Genomic DNA, 18,947 nt, shown 5'->3' with positions numbered 1-18,947 from the left:
AAAATGGAGACACTATATAAAGCAGGGGTGGCCAAGCCCGGTCCTCGAGAGCACCTGTCCAGCCTGTTTTCCAGATCTCCTTCCTCTACCACACCTGAATCAAATGATCGATTCATCAGCAAGCTGTCCAGAAATTTGATACCGATCCCGATGATTTGATTCAGGTGTGTTGGTGGAGGGAGACATGGAAAACAGACTGGCTAGGGGCTCTCGAGGACCGGACTTGGCCATCCCTGTTTTAAAACAATCCTTTTCTCAATGCCTTACTCTTATCATTACTGATACACTGCTTCCCTCAAGTGGCGTACACCAACATTACTAAATATACTTTTATGTTTATAAATTTCTGTCTAGTTTTGCTTACTGTATTGCGCTACTGTATCATAATACACGCTGGAGCTGTGTAAAATGGTTCCGAAAAACTACTGTAATATTTAATTCTACGTGCCAATATCGCATGTGAAAATAATTCCGACAGTACTTGAACGCCGCATTGTATCGAGTCCAAGAAGCAGTCGAGGCCGAGGGATGAGTTGTTGAACGAACGCCGGGATAGGTGACTGTTCGAAATAGTGGTAATTTAATTTTACTACCACGCGATATTCAGAACAATGTTTATGCTTTGCTATCCGTTTTCCATATTCTAGCACAGGTTTTGCTTTATGGGACGAATTCCATCGGAGTCTGAATACGGTATCCGCCCCCGGTAGTGAATCTTGGCTAAAAGGCTAACTGGCTAACAACGTCGTGTGACTGTCAGTAACACGATTTTGGCGTTGAAATGTTTCGTCATGAACACGAACAATGTTGTTTTGATCGATGTTTGCCTGATAACGTCATGCATTCTGTCTTTAAACTTGTTGTTTTGCAAAAAACAATTAGCTGTATTGTGACCTGTCACTTTTTAATCCACCGTTTCGTTAGTTGGAGCATGACAAACATGGAGTGTGCTTATCTTATTTGTCAACCATTATAACGAATGGATACATCTCTTTCATTTTCAATTCGTAATATAAACATAAAGACACCAAAAGCATGTCAAATTTTCGTAGCTCAGAAGCAATCGTTATCCTATTACACCCCCTTGACCACATTATTAACATGATGGGTATAATGTATTAGCATAACATTTCGTGCAAAACCTGCATAAATATAAAACCCTTCCTTGTCATGTTGTTGTGGTGAGGGTTAGGGTGGTAATGTTTAGATGTCACTAAAAATATGGACGTGTACTGAAATAATAAATTTCGTTTATTTACACTTGCACTGTGAAATTGAGCTCAGTTTGATTGAATGCTGTTCATTAAAAAAATTAAAGATACAAAAAATTGTTATGATATTTTCTGTAATTCTTAATCATGATTCTATTTTTATATCATTTAAAACAATTTCTAAATTGATACACTGTTCATAAAAGCTAAATTAATGAAATTAAAATGAATAAAAACAAAAAATGGATTTCGTTTATCGGCCCATGGGAGACTTAAAAATAGATTTCTCTTTAATTCAAATAACTGCATGCTGCTAAGTAAGTGCCCTGAGAGGGTAAATAAATAAAATATATAATTCAAGGATGAAAGGGTCAAAGCAAAAAGAGGCCCACCGATAGATTTATTAAAACATAAACTGTGCATTTGTTTTGCAATTTTAACATTCATTACATACCTATTTGACTGTACTTGTTTTCATTGCTCACAATACAGAAGCGGTGACGCAACCGTATGCAATTACTGTCATGTCTTAGGAGTTTGTTATTTATTAAAGTAAACTTCTTTCAGCAGGTGAGAGCGAGAAAGGATGATGCCGCATGTTGGGGCTGTGTTTGCAGCAATAGCAGGAGTGACAGCTGTCCTGCTACACTCCTCCATTCACAAAATAGAGGAAGGACATCTTGCTGTCTACTACAGGTATATTTAACGGAACACTGACCTGAACATAATAGGACTAAGTTCCTTTACTGCGTGATAATGCGTCGGAATTCCTTATACATAAATTTCTTCACATTGTACACACAGTAGAACCCCAAAGTGTGAGGCCGATGCGCCAACCACTTGCTCCACCGGGGCGCCCGCTTTAATATCACTGTTATCATATTATTATGGACTGCTTGAACACTGCCTGTTTATGCTTCACGATTTAAAAGCTCAAAAATTGTTGCTGTGTTTTAAAACAAACCTCAAATCTATTTGTACAAAGTTAAATACAACGCATACTTCACAAATGTACTCTACTGTGTTAATATAATAAATATCTCTTGTAGTGTACACAATTTAAATGTTTAATTTAGTGATTCTGCCATGTACCACTAGCATACCAGTCGCATTGCCATACTGTAATTTTTGTTGTTGTTGTATTATTCAATGGTTCGTTTCTCTCAATACTTGTATAACAGTTAAGTGTTGGTTACTATAATGCCACTCCTTCAGTAAATTGTTTATTCGGGTGACTTGGCTTAACATTGAAATTTCTTTCCTCCAGGCAATTTTCCTTTCTCCAACCTTTATAATTATCTAGTATTATGAAAAAAAGAATCAGTGTTTAATTATGTTTTTCTATTTATCTTTTTAGGGGTGGGGCTTTACTGATGGGCCCCAATGGTCCTGGATATCATATCATGCTGCCATTCATTACCACCTACAGATCAGTGCAGGTAATCTTTTCTGGCATTTTACGCACAAGAATGAGGAAGCAAGAGTCAATTGTGTGTTTCAACATCCTCTACGCAAAACCAGTACATTAGATGTTAATTGAAATGATATTGGAACTACTGTGGTTATATTTCATATCGTTTTGGTTTCAGACTACACTCCAAACTGACGAGATAAAGAATGTACCTTGTGGAACAAGGTAGGCATATATTTTATGAACCCCTCCCTTCTCCAATGTTGTTTACAAACTAAAATGGAAATAATAGAGAATCATTTGATGAAAATATGAGAGTAAAGATATTTCAGGAACTAAGTTGGAAAATAAATCTATATAAGGAAATGGAAACAGAAATAAAGTGAAACTTAAAACAAAGTGGCCATATTAAGAAAATGAAGTCATGAAATGAACATAATGTAAAGCCTTTTTAAATGCTAATAGTAATATAAATAATAAAGGGTGAACATTCAGTTTTAGGGTATTTGAGTTAAAACTATGAACATATTTCTTCCAATAGAAAACTTAAAATATTCTGATTAAAATTTCTGGCCACCAGGTGAATTGTCAGTTTGTTTTACACAATGATTAACTTGGTACATTAATAATTTTGCAAGTACGAAATAGCTATTTATATAACATTTTTTCAAGAGTAAAAAGGTTGTTGGATGAGAATAAAGGTACTATTAGTCTTAATTATACAATATTTCAGCAGGAATAGCGCACCTAAAGACCAAAGTCATACATTCATTTTGTTTTGGAGAAAAATGTCTGGCCTTAAACTGCTGTGTTGAGCAGAAGACAACTTTATTTTCCTTTATAATATCTCATCTTTAATCTTGTAACTACAACTGTGACGGTTTAATTTCCATTGCTCCTTTCAGAGTAATATGCATTGACAATTTTGTGTCTGCTTGGTAGTGGCGGGGTGATGATCTATTTTGACAGAATAGAAGTTGTCAACATGCTGGTCACCTCAGCAGGTAATAAATGTTAAAAAATTATATTAAAAAAAGTTCCTTTTTGCTATGTATATAGAAGCGTTGTGCCAGCTGCCTAACGTCACCATGGCCTCACCATTTGTCATGTGCTTTTAGTGGTGGACATAGTGAGGAACTACACAGCTGATTATGACAAAACTCTCATTTTCAACAAGATTCATCATGAATTGAACCAGTTTTGCAGCGTGCACACACTCCAGGAAGTTTACATAGAGCTCTTTGGTTGGTCTCTACCTAAATTCAGGATTAAATGTAATGTGCAATTGCAGATAATATGGTGTTCCTGGTTTCACAGATATAATTGATGAAAACCTGAAGACTGCCTTGCAGAAAGATCTTAATATGATGGCACCTGGACTTACCATACAGGTACTTTTTATGTGCTCTATACAAGATGTACTAGGTCTAAGTGGGTGCAGGATTTCATTACATCAATGGAAGACGACATCTTTTCACCAATCAGGTGTATTACAAGGGTAAAACATATACGTATATATATGCATGTGTGCATATATATTTACATATGTAAACATCCTTCACACAAACCTTTGACTTTTTGATTCAGTGGTTCTTTTGTGTTTGCACACAAAATAATGAAAATTGATTTTCATTTTTCTTTTCATAACCTTTATGCTAATTAGTGGTGTTATAATCCGAAAGACTAGACTTTGTATTCGGCCATCACATTGATGTTAAACATTCAACATGAAATTCATAAGTGATCACATGCTATATGAAATGACTTTGTAATTGTTAAAATGCCCTTTTTCTATCTCCACTTATCTAACTGAAATTAATGCAGGCCGTCCGCGTAACCAAGCCAAAGATCCCTGAGTCTATCAGGAGGAACTTTGAACTCATGTGAGTATGACTGCATTTCTTGCCTACGACCTAAGTGGTAAATTGAGTTCAACAGCATGAAAACAAGTCATTGGAATATAATTATTTTTGTTTCTGCGTAGGGAAGCAGAGAAGACTCGTCTCCTAATTACCGCTCAGACTCAGAGGGTGGTTGAAAAGGAGGCAGAGACTGAACGGAAGAAAGCCATTATTGGTATTTGTGGTTTTGCTGTTGCTTTAATTTGCACGCTCTTCTAGTCCAGTCACCACAATGCCTACTGCTTTTTTTATATGCAGAGGCTGAGAAAGTGGCCCAAGTAGCTCAGATCCAGTTCCAGCAGAAAGTGATGGAGAAAGAGACTGAGAAGAAAATCTCGCAAATCGAGGGTCAGTCTCCTTGTGTTATTATGTACAGTTTTGGGTAAAAGTCTACATACATTTGTAACAAACTTATTATCATGACATTTTGGGGTTTCTACAACTCTGATTTAATGATTGGAACGGATACTCCTTTGTCACAAAATTGTTAATGATATTTTTTATAAAAATTGATAGGTAAACAGAGAAATTGATGTTCATATTTTTCAAATTTTATGGAAACGATCCTGAAGGAACAAGTCCCTGTCAGAAAGTTAACTCAACTACACAAATTACATCAAACAGAAGGTTAATGGTTGCTATTAAAAGTGCCTAATTCTAGCTTTATCCACGGCAACGCACTCGTAACCGATCAAACAAATTTAAATTAACTTGGATTAATATATACAGACACACTCAAACATACGTTTAATGTAACTTTACACAAAACTGAATTCAAATTGTTTTTAATTTTTTTTTTTACCTTCATTCTGGACGGGTTAGCTGTTTGCCACGCCTCCACCCTCACGTTCGCTATCGATGGGCTGTTTGCCGTTGTATTCCCTTCAAAATATTCTGAAAATGATGCACACAAATGTCCTCACAATAGGATAACGCACCACCACTTGCCAATGAGAAGTAGTCTTGAATGAGCGATCGCGGGAGCTAACAGGCTAAGGAAGGAATAACAGCCTACCCACGTATTGATTGTGGGTAATGAAGTTTTATTCTGAGAAAGGGTGCCATTGGCTATCGGTGTTGTGTGCACGAGTATACTTCATTACCCAGAAAGCCCTCTTTTTGCCCGGGCATGCGCGTTGTGCGTTTCCTGGTCGATGCGTAGGAGAAATGAGTCTGAATAAATCGTTCAGTGCTCGTAGGTATCTGTTATACACGGCAAAAAGACGCTGCAATGATAAACAGCCTCTCATGTCATGGACACCTGGCTTGGTCGCATCTCGAAATTTTGATTGTATCTAGGGCGAATTATTCGATCGAAATTTTCATCGTACCTCGAGCATCTCGTAGGTAGAGCTGATCGTAGGTCGGGGTACCACTATTGCATTGCCATATGGTTATTTTTGATGCGGTGGATTTGATCACATTTTGCGTTAACGTACAATAAAGTCATAAAGCGCCACACATTTGTAACAGTATGTGGAAACTCAGGGGAGCATTTTTTTTACCACAACTGTACATGTTTCCTCTTCATCTGTGAGATGGTGTTTTCTTATTTTTTCATGTTGTCTTCCTACGTGTCTCTTAATTCAGATGCTGCTTTTCTGGCCAGGGAGAAGGCAAAGGCAGATGCGGAATACTACACTGCTGCCAAGTTTGCTGAAGCAAATCAGGTTCAATACATTATTGACATACATACACACACACACACACACACACACTCGCAGAGTATCGTTTTACTGCACTTTTTGGGACCAATCTTTTCTGGTAGCAATAATAGCAAGGGTAAGCCCGTGTTAAAGACATTTTTTGACATGCAGATGCCTGTCGATGATGCATTACAATGACTTGTTTTGCATCCTCAAAAGAATGGACAGTCAAATTTAGGAGATTGCGTCTCCACACCAACACTCAGACGTATTGTAAGGGGTGATTTTGAGGTGTCCAGTTAACCCCACTTTTTTTTTCTTTGTCAGTTATTAAGTAAAGTCAAGCAAGCCGTTTCTTTCACATTCCCATTGCGATCAATTTCTTGCATTTGTTTGTATTAAAGTACCATAATTCAACATACAGCTTTAGCCATTATATTCTCCTTTATGTTATTAATCAGTATTTTAGCTATTATAATCAATCACATAACTTCCAAGTTCAACTTTTTTTTACCATAGTGTAACCATCATGTGTTCTGTATTGCAGTTGAAGTTAACCCCAGAGTACTTGGAGCTGATGAAGTTCCAGGCAATAGCGAGTAATAGCAAGATCTACTTCGGCCAGGACATCCCCAACATATTTGTGGAGGGAAACATCGGCCTGAACAAGGTGGAAAATAATCACAAGGCACACGAGCAGGACTAACCGAAATCTTAAAAGACACCTTTGTATTGAGTCTTAAATTGCAAAAAGAAAGATTAGGATTTTGAGATGATGGAAAAGCAGTAGAAAAAGGTAATGAAAGGGATTTTTTTTTTAAGCGTGAGAATGCAAACCCTACAAAAAGGTTATCCCTAATGTGAAAGCAAGGAGTTGCTAATTAGGATGTGTTTTTTTTGTACTTATTTTTTAAACTTTTTTTTTTGCTCTTAGCCATTGTTATAATATGCAAGGAGGACGATTGTCGATATGTATTATTTGGACTGGAATGTAGCGGGTGACACTAATTAGAAAGAAGAGGGGATTTGCTTTGTGTGTGTGAGATGTTCATTTGACAGTAAATGAGGCATTTCTTAATTTCTTTAGTGTCGAGTTAGCCGTTTTTCAGTTGTGGTTCAAACTGCACTGTGGTGTTCGCCTGCTGCTAAAAGAAAGTGGACTTCCTCTTAAAAGTGCTAATGAGAATGTAAACTGCATTCTGGCAGAAGAGCTTCCTGTTCTTACTTGCTCTGCTGGTTTGTCATGTTGTGGCCTGGTGCTGATGATGAAAGTTGTGCCTGCTCTTTTCTGCCAACACTTTCTCTTTAGAGCGCAATGAGATATCTCAGGAAAATTTCAATTAGTCCGATGCTCACAAGGATTTCAAGCCTAACGTTGATACTGCATCCAAATACTAATCCTTTTCAACTATCTCTAGGGTTGCGCTCTAGTTTACTGTCCTTGGATCGGAGGAAAGCTGCGCAATCGCGACACGAGAAAATGAGCATTCAAGTTACCCAATCGTTCCATAGTCGACACATTGTGATGTTGCATTCAAACTGCACAGTGTCTCGTTCTTTGCCAAACAAAATAAAGCCTTGTAATAACACTAGCATCCTTTTTTTTGTTAGCCGCTTTTAATAGCGCTTGTACAGGGGCGCGTTTGACTTGATCTTTTTCTCGATTTGTATAAGGAAAATGCAAGTTGAGCAAGTGTAACAATGGCGGTCAGTCACGCTGAAGTGCGTCAGCCTCAACGTGAGCTGAGAGAAAGACACTACTTTTTTTGTTGCGATCTGGGCGAGGTTTGCTAATGTTTTTGTGACTGTCAAATAGCCCCAGTCTTCCTCATGCTTGCTATGGCGGCGGTTGCAGATAACCATACAAATAGGGGCTTACCAATCATTCGACATGATTAACTGTATTTGTTTCTTGCTTATATTTTGTACTATCTGTGAAATTCTCTGAAATTGTCTCTCCTTGTTTTTAAAGGGTTTATATGCAAAATTATGTTTTCACAATGTTCTTAAATAAAGCCTATTTTGGTACCTCTTCTCTATTGCATTGATTGACTGCCTTATTCAATATTCAGAATATTGGGGGTGCTGGAGCCAATATCAGCTAAATTTGGGCAGTGGCCAGAATTGGTCGTGAAGCACAGGGAGAATTAAGACCATTTTAAAGGCAATTTGAAGTGTTCCATATGCATACGGTACATGTTTCTCAGATGTGGGAGCAAACTGGAGTACCCAGAGAAAACCCACAAAGCATGGGAAAGAATTTGCAAGCTCCACACAGGATGGTCCAAACCCACCACACTTTGGTCTCAAAACTCTGGCGTTGTTTATTACATTATCTGAAATAAAATATTTACAAATGCAATTATATAAGGCTTTTGAACACAACATTCCAGATTCAGGACATTTTGTGGAGGAAAACACCGGTTGAGTTGGTGTAGTTCCAATAACTTCCAATAAAGGGCGTACAGGCATCATAAATATTCATAGAAAACCCTAAAAGCCAAACCACACATATTTCAGCCACAACAATCAATTCTGACTGCATTGTGTGGACACGTGTTGATGACTGGACAAACGTGTCATGGCCGCAACATCTCTTTTCCAAAAACATGGTCTCCTATGGATTGCCAGCTGTTTATGCAGGAAACATTTAACGTGTGAGCATCTGAGGGACCACTTCCTCCAATTGTGAAGGCCGGAACCACCCAATAGGTCACTTTCATTAAGTAAATGTAAGCGTGGGGCTCACACGGGGCTGGAGTTTGAACATAGTGAAGCAAAGACATATTTTGTTAAATACTAATAACATAAATAAACTTGCTAATGGAGGTCGAACCGAAAACTCTGATGAATTATTGGCAGTGTCTATGAGTTTCTAGTCTTATTTTGGATATGAAGCAATACAAGCAGTTTTCAAGGGCCTCTTATGAGGCAACATTGAGCAACAGTTAGTAAGAAACCCTATATATAAATGACCACTGTCAGCCCTCCCACGTCAATATGCTTGGACGTCTATCACCGACAGTGGGGCCGAATGAGCTTGTTTAATTACCCGATTTGCTTGTGTTGTTAAACATGTGGCATAATCCCAACAAATCGAAAGGCTCACCCTATTTTCATGACTTTTTTTCTTTCCAACTGATGACAAAGAAAATAAACCTTGCTAATACTAATATTGAGGTTTACCGTGACCCATGCTGATTTAAATGGGTGGTCCGACACTGCCAGGAAGTCATGTCAAGTCTGTTGAAGCCCACCGTAAAGGGTGTGGATGCTGGGGTAAAAAATCTCGGGTGATTCAAGAGTGAATGCGTGATTCACCCAATCATCAGTCACAGCTTTTTCTTTCTTACATTCCAAACCTGTGTGCTGGAAACATACTGAGATAAATCATGAGATTTTTTTTGCAGTAGTCAGTAAAATTAAAAGATAAGGTAAGATAAAGTTTTTTTAGTTAAGTGTCTGTTTAATACTAGGAGGAAATTTATTTTCAATTGTATTAGAAAATCATCTACATAGTTGAACACACAATATTTCTTTTAGTGAGTGACTTGTTGCCAACTCTATTGTACTCACCAGATTCCAACATTAACCATTTCATTCACTAGTTATGCTTTTTTTCCTGCTTAATATTTTTTTATACATCCATATTGGACAACCATCCTAAATTTTCGACTCGGGGGCCAATTGCGGCCTGCAGGAAAGATTTTGTGGCCCCTATTTGACTTCTAATCATAGCATTCGTGTTAACCGCTTGTATTTTCTAATGAGCAATAAAAATATAAACATAAAAGTAATTTTAAAAGAAGGTATTTCATTGAAGGATGCATTTTGAGAAAAAAAATGCAGTTAAAGACTATGAATTATTAAAAAGAATATAAAGAATTCCTAATATTCTATAAATGAATTAAAACAAATTAAAATTTCAAACAAAAAAAAGAAGAAAACATACAAAAAAATCCAAATAAGTGGAGCCTATGTGTTTTTTGCTATAGTGTAACCACAGATCATCTTAACATTTTTTTGGCTTGCGTTGACATTTGGCAGTGAATGAGTTAAGCTAATAATATTTGCTGAACAGATGTTTACTGTAATGACAACTCTCCCTGCAAGAGTTCAACTGGAAAGTTTAAAGTATTGTTTTTTTCTTAGCTTATTCAAGTAAAAACAATGTAACGACTTTATTAATGCCAAATATCTGTCCTCCCATGAAGTCATCCATCTCATATATTTGACTAAGCCTATGTAAATACATTAAAAATGCAATTGTGAAAATATTCCTACTAAACTCATAATCCTTATTAAGAGTCATTTTCCTCGAATGTGATTTAGTTGTTGTGACCTCACCCTGTCCATGTTTTGTAACACAGTGCATTGCGCCACCGGATACAGCTGATATTAACATGTACAAAAATCTGGGTTATGTTGTTTACAGCTGTAAAATAGCTGTTATTTTACTCATGAAATGCTCCATTGATGGAGAATTTAATGGTTTCATCTTTAGTACATTTGTATCTTCAAGCTATATTGTTCCGAAACTGACCTACTTGCGTCAGCTAACTTGACCTAATGCTTCATCATCAAGCTAAAAAAAAAAAGCTCTATTGCTGAATCAGCAATGACTTGTTCTCTCTGCTGTCGGATTAATTTTAGCTCTTAACTTTGTGTGGAAATATGCTATCTTTAAGCAAAAGTCATATTTGGACTTGCTTTGAAAATATGTTGAACTTTTAGATGTGCAGGGAACCTAACACTGGATTTTATTGTGTTTGCAACTTTCTCAAAAGTCCTATTTGTTAGGCAAAAAGTCACATTGGGGGAAATGTGGTGGTTAGATGGTTTATTTAGCTAATGGCGATAAGACATCACAAACTGTACAGAGGCACAGAGGTTTTCTGATAGGTTAAAAAAAAGTATATTCACACAGAACAGAAGCTCACTATTTAAAAAAAAATGTTAATGCATCGACACAATACTCTGTTCAGTATTAGGAAATTACAAAGGGCAACTATTCAGGAAATGGATATCATTTGATATATAGACTAGAATAAACATTAAAAAACTAAAGTTGATTTCCCTTACAAAAAGGATATTTGTTCGCATTTTCTGTTCTTTATAACTAAAAATAAATAGAATATTTTCAACATTTAACGACACAATACTTTAAAGAAGGATCCTTACAATATATAGTCCAGTTTTTAAAAATGTACATAGTTATATATATGTTGCCTTGTACTCAAGCTTATACTTACTGTAATTGCAATATAAAATTTACTGAAGGAACACTGAAAGTGTTCACGTGATAATTTAGTTGGTAAGCATACAAAAACAAAATCAGGTATATTTTCCAATTTTTCCAACAATCAAAATGTACGTTTTCGATTAAGTACATCACATTTTTGTATTATTCCTACGACATTCCCAGTTTTTTTTCCGAGAGAAAATTTGATTGTTTCATCATTTTCATGCATAGGTCTTAAATAGAAGGATTATTTTATAATTTGTAGTACATTAAAATAATCTTTTTTAACCTTCTTACACAATTTTCTTCTACTTAAACGTACCAAATTACCAAGCCCCTCAAGGGAATTTCAGAAGAAATCTTTCCCCCCCCAAATCAGTGCTTTGTTATTTAAAAATGTACAGAGAAGTTTAAAAAAAAAATCCAATTACAGCACATTTCTACAGACCTGCAAAATTCTTATCCAAATAAGATGTTCAACACCATGTTTTTCAAAGTCTCCTACATCCATTAAACTTGAAAAGAGAACTTCACACTGTCACACACTCAAAAAAACCTATCTACATTTCTGGCAATATCCTTAATGTACTATACATCCTCATTGTATAGCTAAGGTGGAATCAAATTATTAACTCAATATAAATATATATATACGTATATATATATATGTATATATATATATATACATATATATATATATATATATATATATATATATATATATATATATATATATATATACATATATATATATATATATATATTTATATATATATATATATATATATATATATATATATATATATATATATATATATATATATATATAGACTGTTTTTTCTAATTATGCTCAACCAGGCATAAAAGCGTGTTAACTACTACCACCACCTCCAGACTACCATGTTTCTGTGTCCAGTCACTTGGCCACTCATACCAATGGAAAGTAACGTATTACACATTTGACTAAGGAAAAGAGATATCCATTAAATATCCATTCTTTCCAAGAGAAAAATGTTTTGCGTTCATTAAGGTTTTCACTGTGAAATACATTTGAGCCTTGAATCTGTTTTTCCAGAGGATGAACTGAAGTTACGCAAATAATTCAAAGTGTGTAGTATTGCAATTAACACAAGAGCCACCAAGTACATATTTCTTCCCTACGCTTCTACGCTGCTAGGTTTATCATCCATGTTTTTTCCTCTCAGGCAGGTACACGTCTCCAGATTGTGTCTGAGGTCGTCTATGCGCATGTCCTTTAGCTGAATTAGTCTCTCCAACTTGTTCACCTTCATCTGCAGAATCTACACACACATACGGTGACACATTGATTGGAAATCAACAGGCGGTGCATTGACTGAAAGTGAGCGATGCATGTTGAAAAAAAAGCAGTGAAAAGGAAGTGTTGCACTCGTGTCCTTGTATAGCCTCTTGCCTCACATGCACATGGTGTCACATATATCCGCTGATGCAAAACTGACTCACTGACCACTGCTGACACAGCTTGGGTCTTATATGCGCACACACCTGCAAAATGTCTATGCTTTGCTTTTACCCCGCAGAGAATGAAAATAGGAAGAAAAGAAAGATATGTTTCCCAGATTTGTATGAGTGCATTCGTGCGTACCTCTACTGTCTCCTGCAAAGCCATGGCTCCATGCTCTTTTTCCTTTAGAATTTGGCGCACAGCTGGGTCCAAGTTGGAGTAAAACTGAGCTGTGTGCTGTATTTTGCTACTAAAAAAACCAAACAAAAACAATATGTTTAATATGTAAAATGTCCACACACTACTTTGCAAAAAATGAGAAAATTAGGGCAAGATTTAAGTGGGTGATATGTGAATAAATAAATTGAACTTTTGCAAAAAGCTCTGCTTCCTTAGTTACGGTGGCTAGGCCAAAAAGACTTCAGACGTATAGTGGAGTTTTTTTAAAGTGATTTTACCATTGCAACATCCTCCAGGCAACATAGGGAAAGAAGTTTACATTATGCAGTGGATAGCTATAGTATTGAAAATATTTTAAAAATTGTACCAAGCTATTGAGGCATACAGTTTACAAGTTCAAGACTTACAGTTAAGCAAAGGTTTGGATGATTAGGGTGTCAATTTAGGAAAAATTTGCATGAAACATGAAAACAAAATGAGTTCAAGGTGCTTCCTGGAATGCTAGATTTACTTAAAGAGGAAACATCGCTTCCATTGCTATGTAGGAACACTCAAATAGGACTGTGAAAAATACATGGCGTTAACTAGCTTTAGTTAATGAAACAGCTATACTTAGGCGTTATTGCAAAAAATATATATCATTGTAAGATCTGCAATTGGTGGGCCACCAATTCAGGGTGTCTCCTGCCTGTTGCCCATAGTTGGCTGGGATATGCACCAGTGACCCTTGTGAGGATAAGCGTTTTTTTAAAAACGGGCCATGTTGTATTTACGGTTTCATTTAGACCACAGGTGTCAAAGTGGCGGCCCAGGGGCCAAATCTGGCCTAGCGCATCATTTTGTGTGGCCCGGGAAAGTAAATCATGAGTGCCGACTTTCTGTTTTAGGATCAAATTAAAATGAAGAGTATAGATGTATATTACATTTCCTGATTTTCCCCCTTTTAAATCAATAATTGTAATGTTTTAATCAATTTTTTTCCGTGTTTTTAGTTCAAAAATCATTTTGTAAAATAAAAATAAAAATATATATAAAAAAGATAATATAAACTTTGTTTTAGATCTATAAAAAACGGAATATTCAGGGATTTTAATCCAGTTCTTTTAATCCATTTATTAAAAAAAATCTAAATATTATATCTAAAATGGTCCGGCCCACGTGAAATCAAGTTGACGTTAAAGTGGCCCGCGAACCAACCCGAGTCTGACACCCTTGATTTAGAGGGTCGCTATGTCTGCCAACTAGGCTGTCACAATTAATGGACTATAGGAAAAGCTGTCAATTCATTAGTCAATAAATATTTTTTTAAATATATATATTTTTTGTTTTCTATCTTTTACTTATTTGTTTTTCGTATGTGTAAAAAGTACATTTCAACCAATATTTTAAATTTTTATTTACACTGCTGGATACTGACTGAGATGTTTTAACACTTAAATACTATATTATAGCTCAGTTTATATTCTTACATTTGTTTTAGACTCCCCATTGCCTAACCAAAAGCTGTATATATTTATGAAACCAGGTAATTCTAAATTTTGTATTTTTGTTTTGTTTCCCATGAAGGATTCTAGATCATTTCTCTGTGTTTGGTGATAACGATGATGGATGTTGAAGCTTATTTTGGTGTTACCATGTCTCCAATTTCAGCTTTTCATCGCGTTTCACCTCCTCATGTACCATCTGAGACAGATATCTGGCCTCACTTTGAGTAAGCTCTGAAAGAGGAGAAAAAGCATGACATTCCCGCTGTAATCATGTTGACTTTTCACAAGAGGTGAATAGTGAGCTGTTCCTGGACACACTAAGTAAAACTTAACGCAACCAAGGGGGGGGGAGAAAGAGTATGAGTGTTGAGGAGAAGCAGAACAACGGAGAGTAGGCTTTGAAGTTCTGCTATGCTGATTTTTAGCTAGAGATAAAGCTTTGCTGCTGATATGAGGATGTTTGCTCTGGGTCTGCGTGTGTGATAGAGTGCAGGGCGGGGAGCAGGAAAGGAAAGACGAGCTGCTCTGAGGTCGTCAGCGGACAAGGTTATTTGCAAGGAAGGATAAAGTGTGAAAGTCAGAAGGGAGCCCAAAAGTTTGAGACCTATAATGTAGATTGATTGCAATACAAAAGATACGCACTAAAACGTTAAAAGTTTAGTGCTTTAACTGTAAGGGAGTTGCTTTAAATATGAGTGCCTCGACATTTTAGGATTATTTAAATACTCTTGTTGTCACTAGTGAGAGGAAATTTGTTGTACTATAGCACATGTGTCAAAGTGATGGCCCGGGGGCCAAATCTGGCCCGCCGCATCATTTTGTGTGGCCCGAGAAAGTAAATCATGAGTGCCGACTTTCTGTTTTAGGATCAAATTCAAATGAAGTTTATAGATCTATATTATATTTCCTGATTTTCCCCTTTTTAAATCAATGATTGAGATTTTTTAATCCAATCTTTTCGTTTTTAGTTCAAAAAGTATTTTGTAAAATCTGAAAATAAATATATAGAATATTTTCTGTTTTCCACTTTATTATTGAACAAAATTAAAAAATGTATTTTTTTTTGAAAAACAAATTATTAAAAGACAATTTCCCTTACTAAGCAAAAGAAGCTCAAATAAACATTGTTTTACTTCTAGACAAACTGAATATTTAGGGCTTTTGATCCAGTTCTTTTAATCCGATTTAAAAAAATGTTTAAGTATTATATCGAAAATGGTCCGGGCTTTATGAACTCGAGTTGACGTTAATGCGGCCCGCGGACCAACCCGTGTTTGGCACCGTTGCTGTAATAGATCACCTGTGACAGTTCTTTCTGGGTTCTTGGAGTCGTAGAATTCCAAATTCTGCATTAAAAATATACTCTTATCATAGCCCATAGCATGCATATGTACATACATGTAGGCTTACATACTGATAGAATGTGTGCCTTGTGGTCTAGCCTCAGTTCTATCTTTTCCCTCAGGTCGCTCAACACACTCTCGATCACTCCGGCAGATCGCAGTACAATCTTCTTCACAGACTTCTCGGGCACATGAAAGTTCAACTTGGAGAACACCTTCCTGTGGATGCAAAATGACACGCACATCTGTTTCCAGTTTGAAAAAGATCAACAGATGGAAAGGGTTTTGAACCCATGTTACATGTTGTGATGATAAACACCACAGGGATATTCAGCACTGGCCGTGCGCCATTCATATGGCCCCGGACTGTGTTTGGGCTACTTTGTAGGGTTAGATCAAGATAGTTTGGATAAATTCATCCGCTGAGTAAACTGGATGTGTCGAGGGGTCCTATGGGATTGGTGGGTTGGGATAGTACTAGACAACTACGAGTTACATTGGCCCAAGTACCAACTGGAATACTATGTCCTATGGAAAAATAAAATTATGTGTGACAAGTATACCCATTGATGCATTGGCTATGGCCCAATCTACTTGGTGTGATTTTTTTGGGGGGGCACCAAATATCTTGGGGGGGATACTCATGCTGTGATTCCCGAATGCTCTGTAACATATGAAGTACATTTCAATAAACTACATAAGAACATTCACTCATTCACTCATTTTCTGAACCGCTTTATCCTCATTAGGGTCGTGGGGGATGCTGGAGCCTATCCCAGCTGACTTTGGGCCAGAGGTGGGTGACACCCTTAATTGGTGGGCACAAGGAGACGGACACTCATACCTAGGGGCAATTTAGAGCGTCCAAATGTTGGAGGAAACTGGAGTACCTGGAGAAAACCTACGCGAACAAACACACTCCACACAGTGAGGATCCACCTGGGATCGAACCTTCGACCACAGAATAGAATCAGGCTGTCTTAGCAGTAATCAAGATATCAATAATTATGATAACATGTATTATTATGTAGAATCTGTTCAGTGTACCGCAAAATAAGTAGGGTAAAGTGTGAAGATATTTCAGGGGAACCATAAACAGTGATTTACGTACACCCTTTCAGTTGTAAAAATACAATATTTTCAAAATATACATTATTTAACAAACTCTTTTGTCATTTGAATTTTATGGCTGAATAACAGATGATGTGATGTGTCTTGCCTGTTGAGGAGGTTCCAGTTGCTAAGCTTCTGTTGTGTGGAGCTGGCAGGGGTGTAGTTGTGCAAGTCTATAATCTTAGGGCAAAAATGTTTAACCACCTCAGCCACCATCACTGCAAAAAAACAAACAATGCATTTTTGCATGTATACATGACATTAATGAATTAATTGCGTCAAGCATGTGGTTTGAAAAATATTTTTTTATGGGTCTGAACCATCTTGGCTAAACACGAGCTAGTCAACATTGACATTTTAGGCAAAAATCTATATTACAAATTAATTCATTCATTTTACATACTGCTTATCCTCAACACGGTCGCGTGGGGTGCTGGAGCCTATCCTGACTAACTACAGGCACTAGGAGGGGACAACCCGAATTGGTGGCCAATCGCAGGGGGACAAAGAGACAGACAACCATTCACACTTACGCCCATACCTAGGGGCAATTTAGAAATCTCAACCAGCCTACCCTGCATGTTTTTGGGATGGAAGCAAGTAACATGCAAACTCCCCACTGAAAGGTCCGGGATCAAACCCTCGACCTCAGAACTGTGGGACCGACGCGTTAACCACTTGACCAATGGTTCACCTTATACTTATGATTTATTCATTTTAATTATGTGAGTATTCCGTTAATTGGATCTGGAAATGGAAGGATGTGGGGTGTTACGCCCCCCGTAACCGCCCCCTGTAAATTACACCAATGGATTCACCTGGTGGGAGACAATTACCAAGTGGGATTTTTACTCCCTCACACTACAAACAAAGTTATTATCTCCCGACATTGCCAATTCAAACCACTCATTATTAACTCTTTCGAATCATATTGTTTGAGACTTTTTGTTGTTGTTGTGAAACGTCATTGGACCGCGCAGGTGCTCCTGATGTTTTAGCATTTTCGTTAGCCAAGCATTAAGTACCTCCGTCGCTGAAGTCATTGGCGATGTTCCTTTTTGGTCTCGAAAGACGGATTTTATCTATCCACGCGTACAAGTCCTGCAGCTCATCCTCGTCTAACTCTCGCTCCATTCGCGTTTCCGTGCTCTAAAAAAAAATCCAAATTTACACCGTTTCGAGAGACAGACGGTATCGCAGTGTTGTTGTGCCGGTTGCTGGGCAACGTAACGTAAGGGTCACTACACAGGATGGACAAGGACCCAGTTAAAACACTAAATAGTAATATTACGTGAGCAGACGTACGTATATATACGTACTAACGGTGTGTCAATGCATGATACTAGTTGTATTAGTAAAATTGATTTTTGCATTCTCTCAAGTTTTTTAAATGTTCTTTCTCGCCTTTTTCTAAGTGTGATCTTTGTATAAAACAGCCAAGCTATTATTTTGGTTGTCTGACCATGTCTGAGAAGTTTTAAATAAAATAATAATGCAGAAGAAAAAACTCGATTTAAAGGTGACCTTACATAATTAGTTATTACTATTATGTTTACATTATTTTATTCATTATTCTATGTATTTATTTTTTTTCTGGTTTGTAAGACAATTTGGGCCCGGATTGGCCAGAATGTATATTTGAAGGTATTTTAAGATGTACTTATTGCGAAGCGGTTAGCCCGTCGGCCTCACAGTTCTGGCATTGATGGTTCAATCCCAGTTTACACTCAATACTTTGTTAATATTTGGAGGAAAAAAACCTTTAAACAAAATAAAACTATTTTTAAGTCAGTCACAAAGCATTCCAGAATTGGCCAAATTGTCCCCCAATTCTGGAATGACAAGTATTTTTAAACCAACATTACAAATGATAAAAATAGATAAACACTGCAGTTACAGATACAGATATTGAGAGCAAGAATGCAAAACA

The 18,947-nt window shown here is 36.8% G+C and overlaps 2 protein-coding genes across 5 annotated transcripts; one reads left to right on the top strand and one right to left on the bottom strand.

The window, feature by feature from the left end:
• The first annotated feature begins 202 nt into the window (after positions 1-202).
• On the top strand, positions 203-8,202 carry erlin1 (ER lipid raft associated 1). Of its 4 annotated transcripts, none has more exons than XM_077613709.1 (12): positions 203-556; positions 1,782-1,907; positions 2,569-2,650; positions 2,801-2,847; positions 3,565-3,626; positions 3,741-3,866; positions 3,940-4,013; positions 4,447-4,505; positions 4,607-4,698; positions 4,782-4,871; positions 6,114-6,193; positions 6,717-8,202. In XM_077613709.1, exons 2-12 carry the CDS (start codon positions 1,798-1,800, stop codon positions 6,873-6,875), a joined length of 981 nt encoding a protein of 326 aa, XP_077469835.1. In that variant the 5' UTR covers positions 203-556; positions 1,782-1,797; the 3' UTR covers positions 6,876-8,202. The 4 variants fall into 4 exon arrangements, with proteins under 4 accessions (XP_077469835.1, XP_077469834.1, XP_077469833.1 ...); XM_077613708.1 differs by having other exon boundaries at positions 1,779-1,907; XM_077613707.1 differs by having other exon boundaries at positions 204-575.
• Positions 8,203-12,232: 4,030 nt separating this feature from the next.
• Positions 12,233-18,223, bottom strand: spef1 (sperm flagellar 1). Its single transcript, XM_077613550.1, has 7 exons — positions 18,043-18,223; positions 17,124-17,235; positions 15,976-16,123; positions 15,862-15,907; positions 14,708-14,792; positions 13,036-13,144; positions 12,233-12,712 (listed from the first exon to the last, which is right to left on the bottom strand). The coding sequence occupies exons 1-7, from the start codon at positions 18,149-18,151 to the stop codon at positions 12,569-12,571; spliced, it is 753 nt and encodes a 250-aa protein (XP_077469676.1). The 5' UTR covers positions 18,152-18,223; the 3' UTR covers positions 12,233-12,568.
• Positions 18,224-18,947: the final 724 nt, after the last annotated feature.

Source organism: Stigmatopora argus, chromosome 11 (genome assembly GCF_051989625.1).
Source record: "Stigmatopora argus isolate UIUO_Sarg chromosome 11, RoL_Sarg_1.0, whole genome shotgun sequence".
Classification (NCBI taxonomy): domain Eukaryota; kingdom Metazoa; phylum Chordata; class Actinopteri; order Syngnathiformes; family Syngnathidae; genus Stigmatopora; species Stigmatopora argus.
Note: the sequence above shows the minus strand (reverse complement) of the source record. Positions and strands in the feature narration are given on the sequence as shown.

Coding starts and splice junctions, on each gene's coding strand:
- spef1 (XM_077613550.1), bottom strand. CDS start 18,151: ATGGAGCGAGAGTTAGACGAGGATGAGCTGCAGGACTTGTACGCGTGG. Junction 15,908..15,975: donor ACAAGGCACACATTCTATCA/GTATGTAAGCCT, acceptor TTTTTAATGCAG/AATTTGGAATTCTACGACTC. Junction 13,145..14,707: donor AAGCTGAAATTGGAGACATG/GTAACACCAAAA, acceptor TGGTTTTTTTAG/TAGCAAAATACAGCACACAG.
- erlin1 (XM_077613709.1), top strand. CDS start 1,798: ATGATGCCGCATGTTGGGGCTGTGTTTGCAGCAATAGCAGGAGTGACA. Junction 4,014..4,446: donor CACCTGGACTTACCATACAG/GTACTTTTTATG, acceptor AAATTAATGCAG/GCCGTCCGCGTAACCAAGCC. Junction 4,506..4,606: donor AGGAGGAACTTTGAACTCAT/GTGAGTATGACT, acceptor GTTTCTGCGTAG/GGAAGCAGAGAAGACTCGTC.